This window comes from Larus michahellis, chromosome 2 (genome assembly GCF_964199755.1).
Source record: "Larus michahellis chromosome 2, bLarMic1.1, whole genome shotgun sequence".
NCBI classification, from domain to species: Eukaryota; Metazoa; Chordata; class Aves; order Charadriiformes; family Laridae; genus Larus; species Larus michahellis.
Genome location: NC_133897.1, coordinates 144,233 through 159,050, shown reverse-complemented (window position 1 = coordinate 159,050; position 14,818 = coordinate 144,233). Strand labels below are relative to the sequence as shown.

Below are 14,818 nucleotides of genomic sequence, written 5' to 3'. Positions count from 1 at the left end.
GGTGATGCTGGGCAAGGCACTTCCATCCAATTGTGCCTTAGTTTCCATTTGCAAAACGAAGAGCTACTTCTGCTGATTTATTTTCTAAAGTTCTTGGAGAACTACAGTCATACTAAGAGCTGAGTTTTATTATTACATGATTCTTTTTTTTTACTTTCACTCATTCAGTCTGTGGCTACAGTGAGTCTGCCGTTCCTTAGTTTTCAAGTGGCTGACCTTGTAATTTGATGTTCTTTTGAGGAAATCTCTTTATATAATGCCTATTAAGAACATCCAGATAGAATACAATACATATTGTAAGGTATTAAATTGAAATTCAGTAACACTTTGTAATACATCCTCCTGCTCCAGAAGGCAATAAAGCAGCCAGCTATTGATGGAGATGGGACCAACTGTAGCTCATTACTTTACCTATAACTCATTAGAAAAATAAAGAAGCGCCTTCCTGGCTGCCCGGCACCGACGGGGTCACCGGGGGCGAGGCGTGTCCCGCCGCCCTAGGCGAGTGCGGGCCCGGCGCCGCTTGCCGCGTCCCCTGGCTGCCGCCGGCAACTGAACGTGCTGCCGCGGGAGTCGCGGCACCTCTGCGCGGGGCCCGATTCTGCCTTGTCCTCCGCCTCCGACCCAGGGAGCCCAGCGGCCGCGGCCACCAGTCCCGCGGCCCGCCCGGCGGCACTGCGCTCCGTCCCCGGCGGGGGCGCGGGCAGCTGGAACGCCCACCGCCTGCCCCGTCCGCGGCCCCGGCTCGCCGCGCGGCCCCGCACCTCTCCCTGCCATCGGCCTCCCCAGGGCGGCGGCCCGGCCCCGGCGGCGGCGCGGAAGGGGTTAAGGCCGCTCCCTCAGGCGCGTCCGGCCATCTCCGCCCGCGCGTCCCCGCTAGGCCACGGCTGACCTTCACGGGAGCCGCGCCGGGCATGCGCCGCCGAGCCCGGGGCCGCGGGGACCAGTGGTCCGCTGCGGTTCGGCCCGGCCCAGCCCGGCCCGGCCCGGCCCGGCCCGGGGCCCGCGGCACCGCCCGGCCGCCGCCCGCCTGCGGCGCGGCCGGGACCGCGGCTGGCGCACGCCCTGCCCGTGCCGGGCGCGCCGTTGCCATTCGGTGCTGATGGTGCTGGCGGAGGAGCGCGGGGGGACACGAGGGGGGACTGCGCGCCGCGCCGCCGCCTGCAGCCGCGCCCCGCCGCCACGGGCCTGCCCGCGCCGCCGCGCCTCGGCGGGGCAGGGCCGGCGGGAGCATCCCGGCGCCGGGGCCGAGCCGGGGCTCGGAGGCCGCAGGGCGGCTCTGCCCGGAGCCCCGAGGGCTTGTCCGGTGCGGTGCGGGCGTCCGCACGCTCCTTGCGGGCAGTGGGAGCAGCGGCGCCTGCCCAGCCCCTTGTCGGTTGCCCCGCTGCGGGCAGAGCTGGCCCGGCCCCGGCAGCCGCAGGAGACCGCGGTCAGTGCAGTCCCAAAAGAAAACGCGTGTTGTCCTGCCGGGAGCAGGGGAAAGGGCTCGCAAGATGGGAGCCAACATTTCTGTGTGCTTCTGGCATCGAAAAAAAATAATTGCAGATGCAGGCCCAGTGCCACTTTGCCAGACATGCTGACACGTTGAGTCATGGAATCGTTTAGGTTGGAAAAGACCCTTAACGTCAAGTCCAACGGCTAGCCTAAGCCTACCAAGCCCACGTAGTAGTTTCATTCCAGATTACACGTGCTTTTAGAGCAAGTCAGCTAGAACCTCAGGAATAGCTCAGGCACTGAATAAGGCCACACTTGTATGGCATATTCCTTCTGAGGGACTGAGAGGGAGAGGGGGGACTGATAACAATGCCCACCCTCCCAAAATTTCTGTGATTCCCGTGGCTACTGCCACACAGCAGAGCTTGGATTGAGGTCACCCTAAATACTGGTGGAGGTTGTTGCCTTCATCCCCATGTGCAAAAGGCATTATCATCTTTGTGGCTTGCTCTTTGCTGCTGGCTAATGCAGTATCTCTTCTGTGCTTGTTTTTATTACTGGTTGAGGGCAGAAATGTATTTATTTGTTTCGGATCTGATTCTCTTCTGTTTGCAGTCTTGCCAGAAAATTCATAGCCCCTAGACAAGAATTTCAAGCAGAGGAATAGAATAAGTCCCTCTCGTAACCTGGCAACATCTCGTCTATTGCTGCGTCAGGCAGACGGGGAAGCATCATCCCCTTGCAGGCAGCAGACAGGCGCGGAGCTGTGGGTGAGCAGGTCGGTGCCCCAGGCCGGCGCTGCCTGCGCTGCCATCATGGAGGAGGCAGCGTTGCTGCTCGCAGAATGGCCACCGTGCTGCCAGCACTGGGTGTTGTGCTGGCCAGTGGCCACCTAGAGCTGCTGCAGCAGCTGGCGGTGGCGGAGGAGAGCAGAGGTCTCCACTCTCTGCCCCCTTCCCGGGGTGGCAGGTGGGCCCCGAGTGCCCCGCAGTGTCCTGGGGTGACACACGTTGTCACAGGGCTTTGTGTGGCGACCAGCGAGCTGTGGATGTGCCGCGGCAGCTGTGGTGTTAATAATTTGTCTGCGCCTGTCAGTCACCAGGGGTCTCTAATGGATCCGCTGCGGTGGTACCAGAGCGTCCTGCAGGCGGTCACCCCGAGGGGCGGAGGGCGGCCTGGAGCGTGGAAGCCATCGGGTGCTGTGCTGCCGCCATGCTGCCCCCCGCCCCCTTCCTCCCACTGCTCTCACACTCTTTCTTTCCCCTTGCTCTCACGCGCCGTCCCTCCCTGTTCCCAGCTCCCTGCCTCCCGCTGTTCCTCTCCCGTGTCCAGAGGGGTTCGTTCTCCGTCTCGCACGCTGGAAATGCTGCCAGCGAATGTTTCTGTGTGCTGCCTGCCAGCTCCCTGGGGAAAAGGCCTGGAAACGCAGCGCGGGAGGAGCAGTGGGAGCGAGGGAAAACCATTGTTTCTCACTGCTTGCCTGCTGCATTTCCTAATGGGAAAACACTCTCTGTGAGTTTCATGTCGCTGCTGAAGTTGCCCCCTCCCCCTTCCCCTTGCCCCAGAATTCACCATCCCCGCTGCAGAGGAGGAGAGGCTGCAGCGCTGCCACCAAAGAGCTGAGGCGTGTTTTCAATTTGCCTCCCGCTTATCTCTGCTGTTTGGACAGAGAGGTTTAAAAAGCTGGATTTTCTGTCCCTGCAGAGTAAACACACAGAACCCGGCAGCACAAACTATTTCTGGCTTATCAGTGTAGGAATGCAGCAGCTGAGGCTGGGCGCGAGTGGGCCGTCAGCAAGGCCCTGAAGGGGCCCCCTCCCCACTCCGCGCTATTAGAAGTGTGAGAGCCCAGCAGGACTCAGAGGGGAGAGTTGGAGAAAAAGGCAGAAAAGGGAAAGAAAGAGGAAGAGAGAGAGTGAGAGAGGCTGAGCAGACCCTGATGGCTACAGACGAAGTTACAGGAGGGGCTCGCAAAGCTACGAAAAGCAAACTTTTTGAGTTTCTGGTCCATGGGGTGGTGAGTCGGGAAAGTTAGTGAGCTGGCTGGCTCTGAATAGAGGGATGAGTGGAAACTGGAGGCTCTGTGCTGGGCTGGATCGGCTCCTGCAGCGTGCTGCTGGGGCGCTGGTGACTGCCTTGCCAGGAGAGCACCGGGGTCTGCAAAGCCCCCAGAATATGCACTGATTCATTGATAATAACAGGCTTGTGTCTGGGGGGATGTGTGCTGTGATTTTTTTGCTTTGATTCTCCATGAATGGTGAATAGCGTGCTTTTGAGCCTGATCATGGTGCAGAATCTGCGCTGGATCTGACCCAAATGGGCTTGTAGGACACTTTGTTCTGTAATCAAACTTGTGTTTTGAAAAACAATTCTGATGAAAGCTTGATGAAGCCTTGTGGTACTGCCTCTGGTTCTTGTCTCCAGTCTTGGCTCTTGTGTATCCTCTGGCTACTTAACAGGTGACTTTCAGGGGCTTGAGGAGATTAGCTCTGCAGATCTGTAACAGTCTATGGGAACTCACCCACGAGAGAATTTCAGGGTGTCATGCTTAATTGAAGCGATCCTTCAGGTCTTTAAAAATTTTCCAGCTTTTGTTTGAGAATTGGGTCTTCGATCTCCATTTAAGGGGAAATGCTAACCCTGTTTTGCTGCCATTGGAAACGATGTTCTTTAAACGAATCTCTAGTGATTGAGAGCAGTCACCATTTATGACATTTGGATTTCCTGTATTGATACACATTTAACAAAAATAAGACTTAAAGAGCTCTTAAGGAATGCAGATGTTGTTTGGATACTGATAGTCCTGAGGGTTTTCTCTCTCGAGGATTCTGGCACCTCCTGTGGCACCTTTTTGAAGACATCAGGTGGGGACTCTGGTGCAAAGATCACAGAAATCCGTGGCGCTCGCAGCAGGCTCCTAAGTTGTCTCCGTTATTGAGGCTTACTGCAGATGAGTAGGATCTAGCGTGTGTCCTGCAGATCCTGGATGTGGTGGGACTTGCAGGGCAATGGACTTTGAGGTGTCATTCTGTGCTTGTGCGACAGTGAGCAGGCGACGCGGTGGCAGCATACAGGAGTCTGTGGCGAGGATGGCGGACGTGCAGGGACGGCTCAGGAGCGGGCATGCGGGTCTGTGGCGGTGGCTCTGTTGTGGACAGTGGGCTCATTGGGGTGGTCTGGCTCAGGAGGGCTGGAGCTGGGCAGAGCCATAGGCGAGTTGGGTGGGGTGAGCATGTGGGATGCTTTTGCCTTTTCCCAGGTTTCTGTTGGCATTTGCACAGCAGTGGTCTTCCTTTAGTATCAAGAAGAATGGCAAAAATAGTAATGTGAATTTGCTTCTTCCACACCTAGATGGACTTCATGTGAAAGGAGCACGCTAGCCCCTTAAGCATGGGAATTTTTAATTTATACCAGAATGAATATAGCAGTACTCATTTCCATTACTTATTTGGATGCTAGGAAAGTCTGCCTTTTCTGCCCCGGGAGTTCTGCCACTGGTGGCATCTCACTTGAATATTTGTGTTTGCCTGGAATATCTGCATTTCTTCCTGCTACTTGTTAGTGAGGCTGAGGCTTCTTGTCTGTTATTCTGTTGCCTGAACACCTCATGTATGACCCTCTCCTTTCCCCCACGTTGATCTCCTTTAGTTCTGCTTTTGTTTGTTCTTTCCTTTAGTTTTTTCCTTATCTCAGGTTCATTTTGATCAAAACACAGGTTGGGGTAGTCAGTCTTCCATTACTTAAAAAGGATTTTAAAAGTTATAACTTCATTTTATCTCTTCAGGTCCTGTATCCTACCAAATAAGAGCATATTGACATATTGATATATTATCTTAAGTTTACGAATTGCTGGCTATTGAATTTTATTACCATCCACGATGTGTCAGCATCAGAATTAATTCATTGAAAAATCAAGTTACATAGCAAACTTTACTGGGATTTCTTGGAGTCACGTTCTGCTCTAATTTCAGGGGAAAACCTCCTCTTCAGATTACTTTTTTTTTTTATTTTATTACAGGCTCCCCGCCCCCCCCCCCCCCCCCCAAAATGGGGAGAGGTAAATAGGGGTAGAATGTTGTGAGAAAATTTTTTGCTATGTGAACACTTAAGTGAACGGGATAATTTTGCAGTATTTCCTAAGGGCAGTTAGCTTTTGGATTCACTTGAGCTTTCTGGAAACATATGTTCCTTTGCTAAGGTCACTTCGCCCTTTGCTCTTGTGCACTTGATCTTGCCTTTGTTCTTTTCCATATTGCCAGCTTAGAAGATGTCCCTTGTTTGTCCCAGTCAAATAGGATACCTCTGAAAGGGGAAATTTCTTAATGGTTAAAAATCTCAAGTGCAATACTTCATTCTCATCCTGCTTGAGTTCTTGATAGTTTGTTACACCTCTGGTAAGCAGTTCTTCTTTTAAAAAGGTTAGATTTCTTTCAGCTATTTATTTTTACAGTTCTTTTACTCCTGTTCCGTTTCATCAGGGTCTTGCACATTGTTTTTGTGGGAAAAGAGTTGGTTTTTTTCCCAAAGGCTTCATCCTTTACTTTGTCCTTTTCTTTCGTTCCTCTCTGCTCTATTTCTAGTGCTTTTATGGATAAATATGGCTTTAATCACCACATTTATGTTGATTTATCTCTTTATCGATGCATTTTCTACTGTCCAGTTGTACATTTCAGGCTGTTTTTATGACATCCCCCTCTGTGTGTCCAGCTGTTGCCTTAAATTCTGTTGACCCAAACCAAGTTATTAATCTTGCTGCAGTTTCTTCTATCCTCCAGACCCTATCATAGGCTTCCCTGATGGCTGGGTCATTTCAATGGATGTTACCGTTGTCTCCCTTTTTTTTTCTTTTTTTTTTCTTTCCCTTTTTCTTACTCAAACAGGTGTCTTCCCATATAGCCTTGAGAAGGTCTATGGTGCAGATCTTGTCAAAGCTCTTGTCCAGACATCTGTCCTCTTGTGACTCGATTGCAGCAATCCTCTCTTTGGTGCCTTGCACCGCCGACCTTGCCTGTGTCATCTTCACACAAGAAGCTGCTGAGAGGTTCGTTTTCTTGTCCTGTTGTTCTGACCTTTTTAATCTGCTTCTCTGTCCTTTTTCTGTTCCCACTTTATCTTCCTTCCAAAACCAATCTTCTTGCCTTTTATACACAAGATACACCTATAAAGGTCTATGTCCCTTTCTTAACTACCAAGTCATATGTGTATTTGCAATACACTTGCTGTCAGTTCAAATCACCTTCTTTTTCCCATGGTGATCTTGTTCTTTGTCCTCTTTGCTGCGCTTAGGAAGCTCTTCCTTTTAATATAAGTCCTTATCCATATTTATTTTCTGCTAGTAGGTGTTTTTTCATAGTTCCTGCTAATCTCTACAGTTTAATATTAGTTACATATCAAGACCGCTAATTATACAAACCCGTGTATCACTTATGTGACTCCTTTGCTTATCCTCAGTCTTCTTTTTGTCTGGTTGTCTATGTCTCAAATACAGTCATGGCATCTTATAGTAAGTACAGAAACAGTGTTATATGAAACGGCATTTAGTACGGTGAAAGAAGGGTCTCAAAGCGTGCCATCATGTAAAAAAATATTTAATGCAGTGATAAATAACTCACTGACAATGTTAAAACAGACAAAAAGGCAGGTCTGGTCCCCCAAAGATGTGTATGGTGTCTAATAGATTTATCAGTGATTTGGAAAAGGGGTGAGCAATGAATTTCATAAGCCAGTTTTGCATCTCCTCATACATTGCTGGGTTTTCAATGAAGTGTAACCGTTTGGGAGGAAGGGTTGGGTGTCACTGTGAGCTGCCTAGTGTGTAGGAGCAGCCACTGCTACCGAGAAAGCAAGTAAACTGTTAGCCTGATTAAGAAATGGGGCAGAGAATAATACAGAAGCAATTGTAAATCTGTGGCATATACTTACAAGAATATTTTTTTATTTTATTTTGGTCATCTGCATGACTAACAAGCAAAAAAAGGGGTAGTTCAGAGGGCAGTAGTAGTGGGAGGCCTGTGAAGACTTCATCAGTAGGAGAATGGTTTGGTTTATTTTTTTTATTTATAGTATCTAAGGATGCAGACTGATTAGGAAAGTTGTAAAATCTCTGTCACTGGAGGATCTTAGCCACTGGTTAAATCAGTAAACATCTATCAACGATGATTTAGATATGGGTGATAGTTCTTTGAGACAAGGAAGGACTGGATGACCTCAGGGTCTTAATATTTCAGTATATTATAAAAATAGTATTTGTTTTATTAGAATGGGAAGAACTAAGGATATTCTCCCCAAATTGAATGGTGATCTGTTCTAAGTGGATAAAAGTGATTGTTTCTTCCATTCAGTCATGAGTTTGTAGACATCATTACTAGAATTAGTGAGGTGAAGAGAATATTAGGTTTGAAAAAAGTAATATCCCACTAATTTATATGTTATCATGGATATAAATACTGTCTTGTCAGACCATAAGTCAACTAACTCTAGAAAGGCTAGAAAAGAGCCTCACGATCTGTCATTTTTGGGCAGTTTGTTCCACTAAGACAGGGCTGGCTGCGCAGTTCTCTGCCAGGACGTGGTCAGAGAACAGGTCCTGGGATGGAGTCACTGATTTGCTGCGTATGTATTCCCTGTCTTCTTAAACAAGGAGGTGTTTGGGATATGTGGAGGGCAGCCCGGGGAAATCAAGGGATCTCACTGCAGTGAAGAAATTTGATTGGGAAGGTACTTGGAGAAAACTGGTAGAGTGAAAACATCGAACAGCATTCAACCTTGCAAGCAAGCTGCCAGTAGAAGATCATGGTTTGTCCTTTCCTAGCCCTGGACTAATTGCAGGCGAATGAATACAGAAAAGTTTACACATAATTGAGAAAAGAAAATCGTATTAATTCTAGCTTGGGCTTTAATAGAGATCAACGTGATTTTATGCAGTATAGGCTTGTTAAAAAAAAATTTAGTTGCTCATTGAGAAAACTTTGATTTATGAAGAAAGGCTGAGGGATTTGGGGCTCTTCAGTCTGGAAAGAAGACGGCTGAGGGGGATCTTGTCAACACTTATAAATACTGAAAGGTGGGGTGTCAGGAGGATGGGGCCAGGCTCTTTTCAATGGTGCCCGGCAACAGGACAAGGGGTAATGGGCACAAACTTGACCATGGGAAGTTCCACCTCAACACGAGGAGGAACTTCTTTCCCCTGAAGGTGGCAGAGCCCTGGCACAGGCTGCCCAGAGAGGTGGTGGAGTCTCCATCTCTGGAGACATCCCAACCCCGCCTGGACGCGTTCCTGTGCCACCTGCTGTGGGTGACCCTGCTCTGGCCGGGGGTGGGACGGGATGGGCTCCAGAGGGCCCTCCAACCCTACCATTCTGCGATTCTGTGATTTGCTGATGAATATAGGTGCACAGATGTAATTGGTCTGTGAGATGTTTGAATTGCTCTTCTGTTTTTTAAAAAAGAAAGACCGTAGGAATATGGAAACAGTCGCACTGGATCATTTAGCCCAGCGTCCCTGGTGGCAGGGAGCAGCAGAAGACTGCGGGGAAATACGGGAACAAGGCAAAAACCTGGTGATGCTTCATCCAAACACTCAGTGCTTCGTAGCTCTGGAGTTTTCTGACCCAAATCTGCCCACTATGCATAGTACCTCTATATGGATTTTATTTATGTAGGTTAGTCTGCTGATGTCTTCCTGAACGCATATAAACGCTTAGCATTCACAGTGTTTTGTGTCAGGAATTTTTGCAGCTTATCTTACATAAAGAAGTACGTGGTCCTGCTGACTGCTCGCTGTTGACTAATTCTTGTAAGGGAAGAGACAGTGAGCTCCTGATCAGCCTCCTCCCGTGCTAGTCATGGCGTTGCAGAGCTCTCTTACCTCTCCCCTCCCAAAACTATCCTTTTTACAGAGTCAAGAGCTTCATTCTGGTAGTTCTTCACACAAAATCCATTCCATACATTATATCACAGCAGTGGATGTGATCACATCTATTAAAACGAGCAAGCTAATGGAACTCAAAGATGGTATATTGGGTTTGTTAGTTTCAATGCCAAAGACGTTTGGGGTTTCGGTTTTGGTGTTTTGGTTTTTTTTTTTCCGTGGTTGCATCCAAGTGCTTTGTTTCAGGTTTGGTGTCTGGTTATTCTGAGCTGTGAATAGACACGCATGAAATAGAAGAATGGTCCCTGAACTTTGTCTCAAGTTACAATTCACAGTCATGTGAATGTGATGTTTTCTGAGTTAAAGATTTTTGGATTGTTGTGAACGTTATTTAAAAACGGGTGGAACCTGCAACACTTGATTCTAGGATGTGAGAGTTTTTGGGAAACAGAGGAAGCAAAAATTGCAATACTGATGTTTCTGCTTACTAAATATCTAAAAGGTTCATAGCCATTAAAAAAAAGAATCTCATGTGAGGTAACATCTATAGTTATATGAGAGGAGAGAAGCTGTCTGCAACTTTTTTTCTTGTGCTTCTAAGAGTCCATTTTGAAGTGCAGATTCAGTTGGGAAACATATGTGCAGTCCGAAGCCTGTTGCCATCAGACATATCAATCTAGTATAAATTTCTTAGCTGTTCCAGATACTCGTAGTGACCCATTCTCACCTCCAGACAGCATCTGGCATCTCCTCCTGCTAATGTTTGTGCCTCATAGAAGTCAGTAGCTGCTGTAATGCCTTGACACAATATGTTGTCTAGCCAAGGTAGCTTCTATTTTTAGTTAAAAAAATACACTGTTTGTATACTTGGTAATTGTTGTTCTCAAAATCTGTGGGTTTTTCAGTTAACAAGAAGCCCGTGGCTGTCACTGCATGCTGTCGGAGTCCTGTAGGTGCCTTGGTGGATGGAGCCTGTGTCTTTCAGAGCAGGGAATTGCCATGGGTGCAGCTCAGTGCTATACTGTGTTGCAGTGACTCCCTGCTCTCTCTTCAGTCCTTTTCTAAGGCTCTTGCAGGTGTTTTTGCTTTTGATTTCTTGACACTTTCTTTTCCTTTTACCTATTGGTTCTCCAGGTTATTTTCTTCTATCCAGTATGTCCAGACAGGAACCCTCCCTTTCTCTGCTTCAGCATTTTGGCTGCTATGATGTTGATGTCCCTTGAGAAAAGACTCTGCAGTAGAAATGTCTAGAAAAGGACCGCTCCAGTGTTGTCTCAGGCAGGAGAATCATAGAATCATAGAAGCATAGAATCGCTAAGGTTGGAAGGGACCTTTAAGATCATCGAGTCCAACCTTTAACCTACCCTGACAAAAGCCACTTCTAAACCATGTCCCTAAGTGCCCCATCTACCCTTTTTTTAAACACCTCCAGGGATGGTGAATCCACCACCTCCCTGGGCAGCCTATTCCAATGTTTAATAACCCTTTCAGTGAACAAATGTTTCCTAACATCCAATCTAAACCTCCCCTGACATAACTTGAACCCGTTTCCTCTCATCCTATCACTTGTCACCAGGGAGAAGAGGTCAGCCCCCATCTCTCTGCAACCTCCTTTCAGGTAGTTGTAGAGGGTGATAAGGTCTCCCCTCAGCCTCCTCTTCTCCAAGCTAAACAACCCCAGCTCCCTCAATCGTTCTTCATAAGGTTTGTCCTCCAGACCCCTCACCAGCTTTGTAGCCCTTCTCTGGACATGCTCCAACACCTCAATGTCCTGCTGTAGCGAGGGGCCCAAAACTGAACGCAGTACTCACGGTGGGGCCTCACCAGTGCCGAGTACAGGGGGATGATCACTTCCCTAGTCCGGCTCACCACACTATTGCTGATACAGGCTAGGATGCTGTTGGCCTTCTTGGCCACCTGAGAAGTTCACTTCGAGAAGTTCACTTTAAGAAGTTCAAGACAGAGGGGAAGAGGCAGGCATCAGATGTGACAGGAGGGAAGAAAGTAGAAAAGCCAACTGCGTAGCTTGGGAAAGCGGGCAGCGGAAGGCAGCGACAGGGGACGGCAACAGTCGCTGGGGGCTGGTCTGCTTACTGCACTGATGGTGTGCTCAGCTTTGGAAGGGTGTAGCCAGGGCAGGGATGGACCACAGGAACGCAGGCCATCAGCAGAGTTCTTGGGGACCAGTACGCATGTGTGAAATATTGGCGGTGTGCCTTTCTCCGCGTGCCGCACTGTGTGGCCATGCCTAGCTGCTCTGCTCTGCTCCGCTCCATCTCCTCAGAGCTGTGAGAGTGGTCCCTTCCGCTGGGGACGTGCTGTGGTCTTCCTTATTCCCTACAGCCCACGGTGGTTTCGCCCTCTGTCCAGTGAAGTGTTTGAAGCAGTGCAGAGTAGTACATGTAGGTGGATCAATGGAGGAAGAAAGGGGGTGGGTCTGTGGGTAAGAGCAGGGTTGGGTCGGGTAGAGGGGTGTAGGGTAGGTGATTTCCCAGGAAGGAGGATGTGTCGGTGCTGTTTGCCCTGCAGCCTTCACCGTGGATGGTGTTGTTCAGGACAGGTTCCATCCCTCTGAGGACGAGGGGAGAGACAGATCCTAACCCACAGGAAGGTGCACCTCCAAGATCTATTTCAAAAGACATAACAGCATTGTACCACATCAAAAGAAGTTATATGTCTTTAGTATCAAGACTTTTTTTTTAATGTCAGTATTGTGAAAAATTCAACATATTTCACTGTCTTGTCTTACACGTGTTTGAGAGCAAAATAAGCTTTTAGATAAGGTGAGGTCCTGCTTGTGTGTTCTCCTTTTATAAAAGTTTAGATTGAGCATTTCTGTATCTTGGGAGTCTTGTGGGCTCACAGCAGGGAGACGGCAGTTGCGTAGTGAATAATATTTTATCTACGGGTGATACTGGAGATAGGAACATGAGAAGGGAGGGGAAGGAATGAGGCAGGGCAAGGGGTGAGACTGAATATGCCTTTGCTAGAGCTGCCCCCTTTTTGTCAGTTTTGCCCTTTCTCTAGTTTTCTCTATTTTGATGCTTAACAAAGGGAACTGAAGGAAGTTCAAAGATGTCAGATTGAGATCGAGAGTAGATTTGGCTCGCTGACCTTTTTCTCCAGGCCTTAAGTTGTCCACTGTAGAAGCAGAGAAGTGGGCCTGCATCCTGACCCCCGCGGCCAGGCAGCCTCCGGGAGGGACAAGTGCGGGATGGCCATGCCGGGACCTCGTCTCCTCCGAGTCACTGTCAAATGTCCCCGGCTGACTGACAGGCGACAGCAGGCCCAACGGTCTGCTCTTTGCTGGAGGAGGGCCACGGTGTGGACTGACAGACAACAGAGAGATCTGAAATACAAGCTCGGGAGAGAAGCATTTCCTGGGCCGTTTTTGTCTGCTGGCTCCGGCTGGGCTGGAGGGTGGGGGTGAGTACGTGGGAAGGGAGGGAGCCGCTCCGCTACGGCAGTTTCCGTAGCACGCTGTTTATGGGAGAAGATGTTTCCAGCTCTGCACAGAGCCTCAGTTTTGCCTCTTTGCTGCCTCCTGCTGCTTCTCTGCTCGGTGGCCATCCCCACCATCGGTTTCCGACACGAACACTTGCTGGATTCACCTCCTTGGCTCCCTGTGCTGGTCTCTTTCCTACCTCAGCCTTCCTTCCCTGTCTGTACCAATTAGAGACACTGGTTCTTTGCTGATCGTTCATTCACCTTCTTCCTTTCTCCAGTTTCCTTCATGCATACAAGTGCAAGGAATATCTAAGACTTGTGGTGATCAGGGAGAGCACTGAGCTGCGACTTTGGGGACTACAGTGGATTTGGAGATACAGGTCCAAATTAGATTTAGAATTATATATTAAAATTAGATTTAGAATTATATATTATTATGATACATATTATAATTATATATTTAGAAATTATAAAAGCATGAAATAAGGATTAAATAAACGATTTTTAAAATTTTTCTTTTATTTATTAATGGTACAAAAAAAGTTTTCTTCCCACCCCACAATGGGCTGTCCTGCATACCCTCTTGGTGCACGCCTCTCCCGTTGGAGACCACTGGTGTGCTTCTCCCTAGTACTTTCTCAGTCTTTAGCTGTTGGTAACTCAGAGAAGTTTCTGAACCAAATATGTTTTCCATGTCATTTGGAAAGGGGTGACTACCCACTGTGTGGCAAACTACCCTCTTTTGGTTGCGTTTGAGCCTGACTCCTCCTGGCCTCCTCTGAGGGCCGTAGTTTATTATACTGGAGGGGGCAGTGAACAGTCAATCCCCAACTGCCCTCTCTAGGCCACTCGTGATTTTGCAGAGCTGTAGCAAATGCCTGCTTAGATTACCTTGGATCACCTCTTTCCAGATGGAAAACCATAGTATATTTACTTTTACTTGGGTGAGTGCAGTTCTGTATCTTAATCATACCTTAATCTTAATCCCTGGAAGTGTTCAAGGCCAGGCTGGACGGGGCTTTGAGCAGCCTGGTCTAGTGGATGATCTTTATGGTCCCTTCTAACCCGAACCATTCTATGATTCCATTATTCTGTTTCCGTGCCATTCTTTTTCCAGATCAGGAACCAGAACTGCACACAGCATTCGACATGTGGGCAAACCACGGACAGTGGCACAGTGATGTTCGCTGTTCTCTTCCTTGTCATTTCTTTTGTTTAATGGCTTTCTTTTGACTTCTAGCAAACAGTGAATTGATTTTTTTATTTTATTTTGGAAGTGTCTGTTTAAACTCCAAGATCTTGCTTCTGTTGGGCAACAGTCAGCTCAGAGCCCATTGTTTTGTATGTGATGATTGTATCGGTTTTCCCCATGTAATTCACTTAAATATGGACTGAAATCCATTTTCATCTTCCTTTTAAGTGTTCATTCTGTCTCATAAAGTCCTTCTGCAGTTCTTTGAAGCTGGCCTTCATCTTTGCCAGCTTGAATAACTTGGCATTACCAACAAACTTGGTCACTTCCTTGCTCTTTCTCTGTTTTTTTCGTTCTTTTTTCAGGTTGCTTATGAATATGCTGAAAAGCATGAGTCTCAGAAAAAATCTGCCTGTGCCTTCGTTTTATTTTCAGAACCAGTTACTTTGACCTCATTTCTATCCTTTAAACAATTATTTATCTATAATGGATACCACTGGCTCTTGATTTCCTTGAAAGACACTGTAGAGGGACTTGACCTTTAAAAAAATTTTGTGTATGATTATTCTTATTCACATACTGGTTCAAATGCCTATAGAGTGTGTGTGTATTTGTCTGTATTTTCACATATACGTAGACATATAATAAACATCTTGATAATTCTTAGAATGAAGCTAAGCTCTTCTCTGTTTTAAATTGCATTTTACAGTGGTAATTATTTTACTGGTGGTTTTCCTTGATGACTATAAACTTTTAGGATTCAGCACTGAGTTTACTGTGTGTCTTCTACAGCATTAAGTTTGTGATTTGGCCCAAAGTGTCTCTCCAGAGCACACTGAAATCAACATAAATGTCAGGACTTTAGCCTACACAGG

At 47.8% G+C, this 14,818-nt stretch overlaps 1 protein-coding gene across 10 annotated transcripts in view; it reads left to right on the top strand.

Annotated features, from left to right (window-relative positions):
- Nucleotides 1-14,818, top strand: part of SMARCD3 (SWI/SNF related BAF chromatin remodeling complex subunit D3) — a 107,019-nt gene that overhangs the window by 38,053 nt on the left and 54,148 nt on the right. The window contains exons 1-2 of one of the 10 annotated variants that reach the window (XM_074573708.1): nt 9,682-12,087; nt 12,431-12,730. The exons of 8 other annotated variants lie outside the window; for them this stretch is intronic. Coding sequence is in view for 1 of the 2 variants with exons in the window: in XM_074573705.1 (XP_074429806.1) it covers nt 3,374-3,451 (78 nt within the window). In the remaining variant the exon portion in view is untranslated. Of the gene's footprint in view, nt 1-3,183; nt 3,452-9,681; nt 12,088-12,430; nt 12,731-14,818 lie in introns of those variants that run through there. One more of the 10 variants, XM_074573705.1, reaches the window with a different exon arrangement.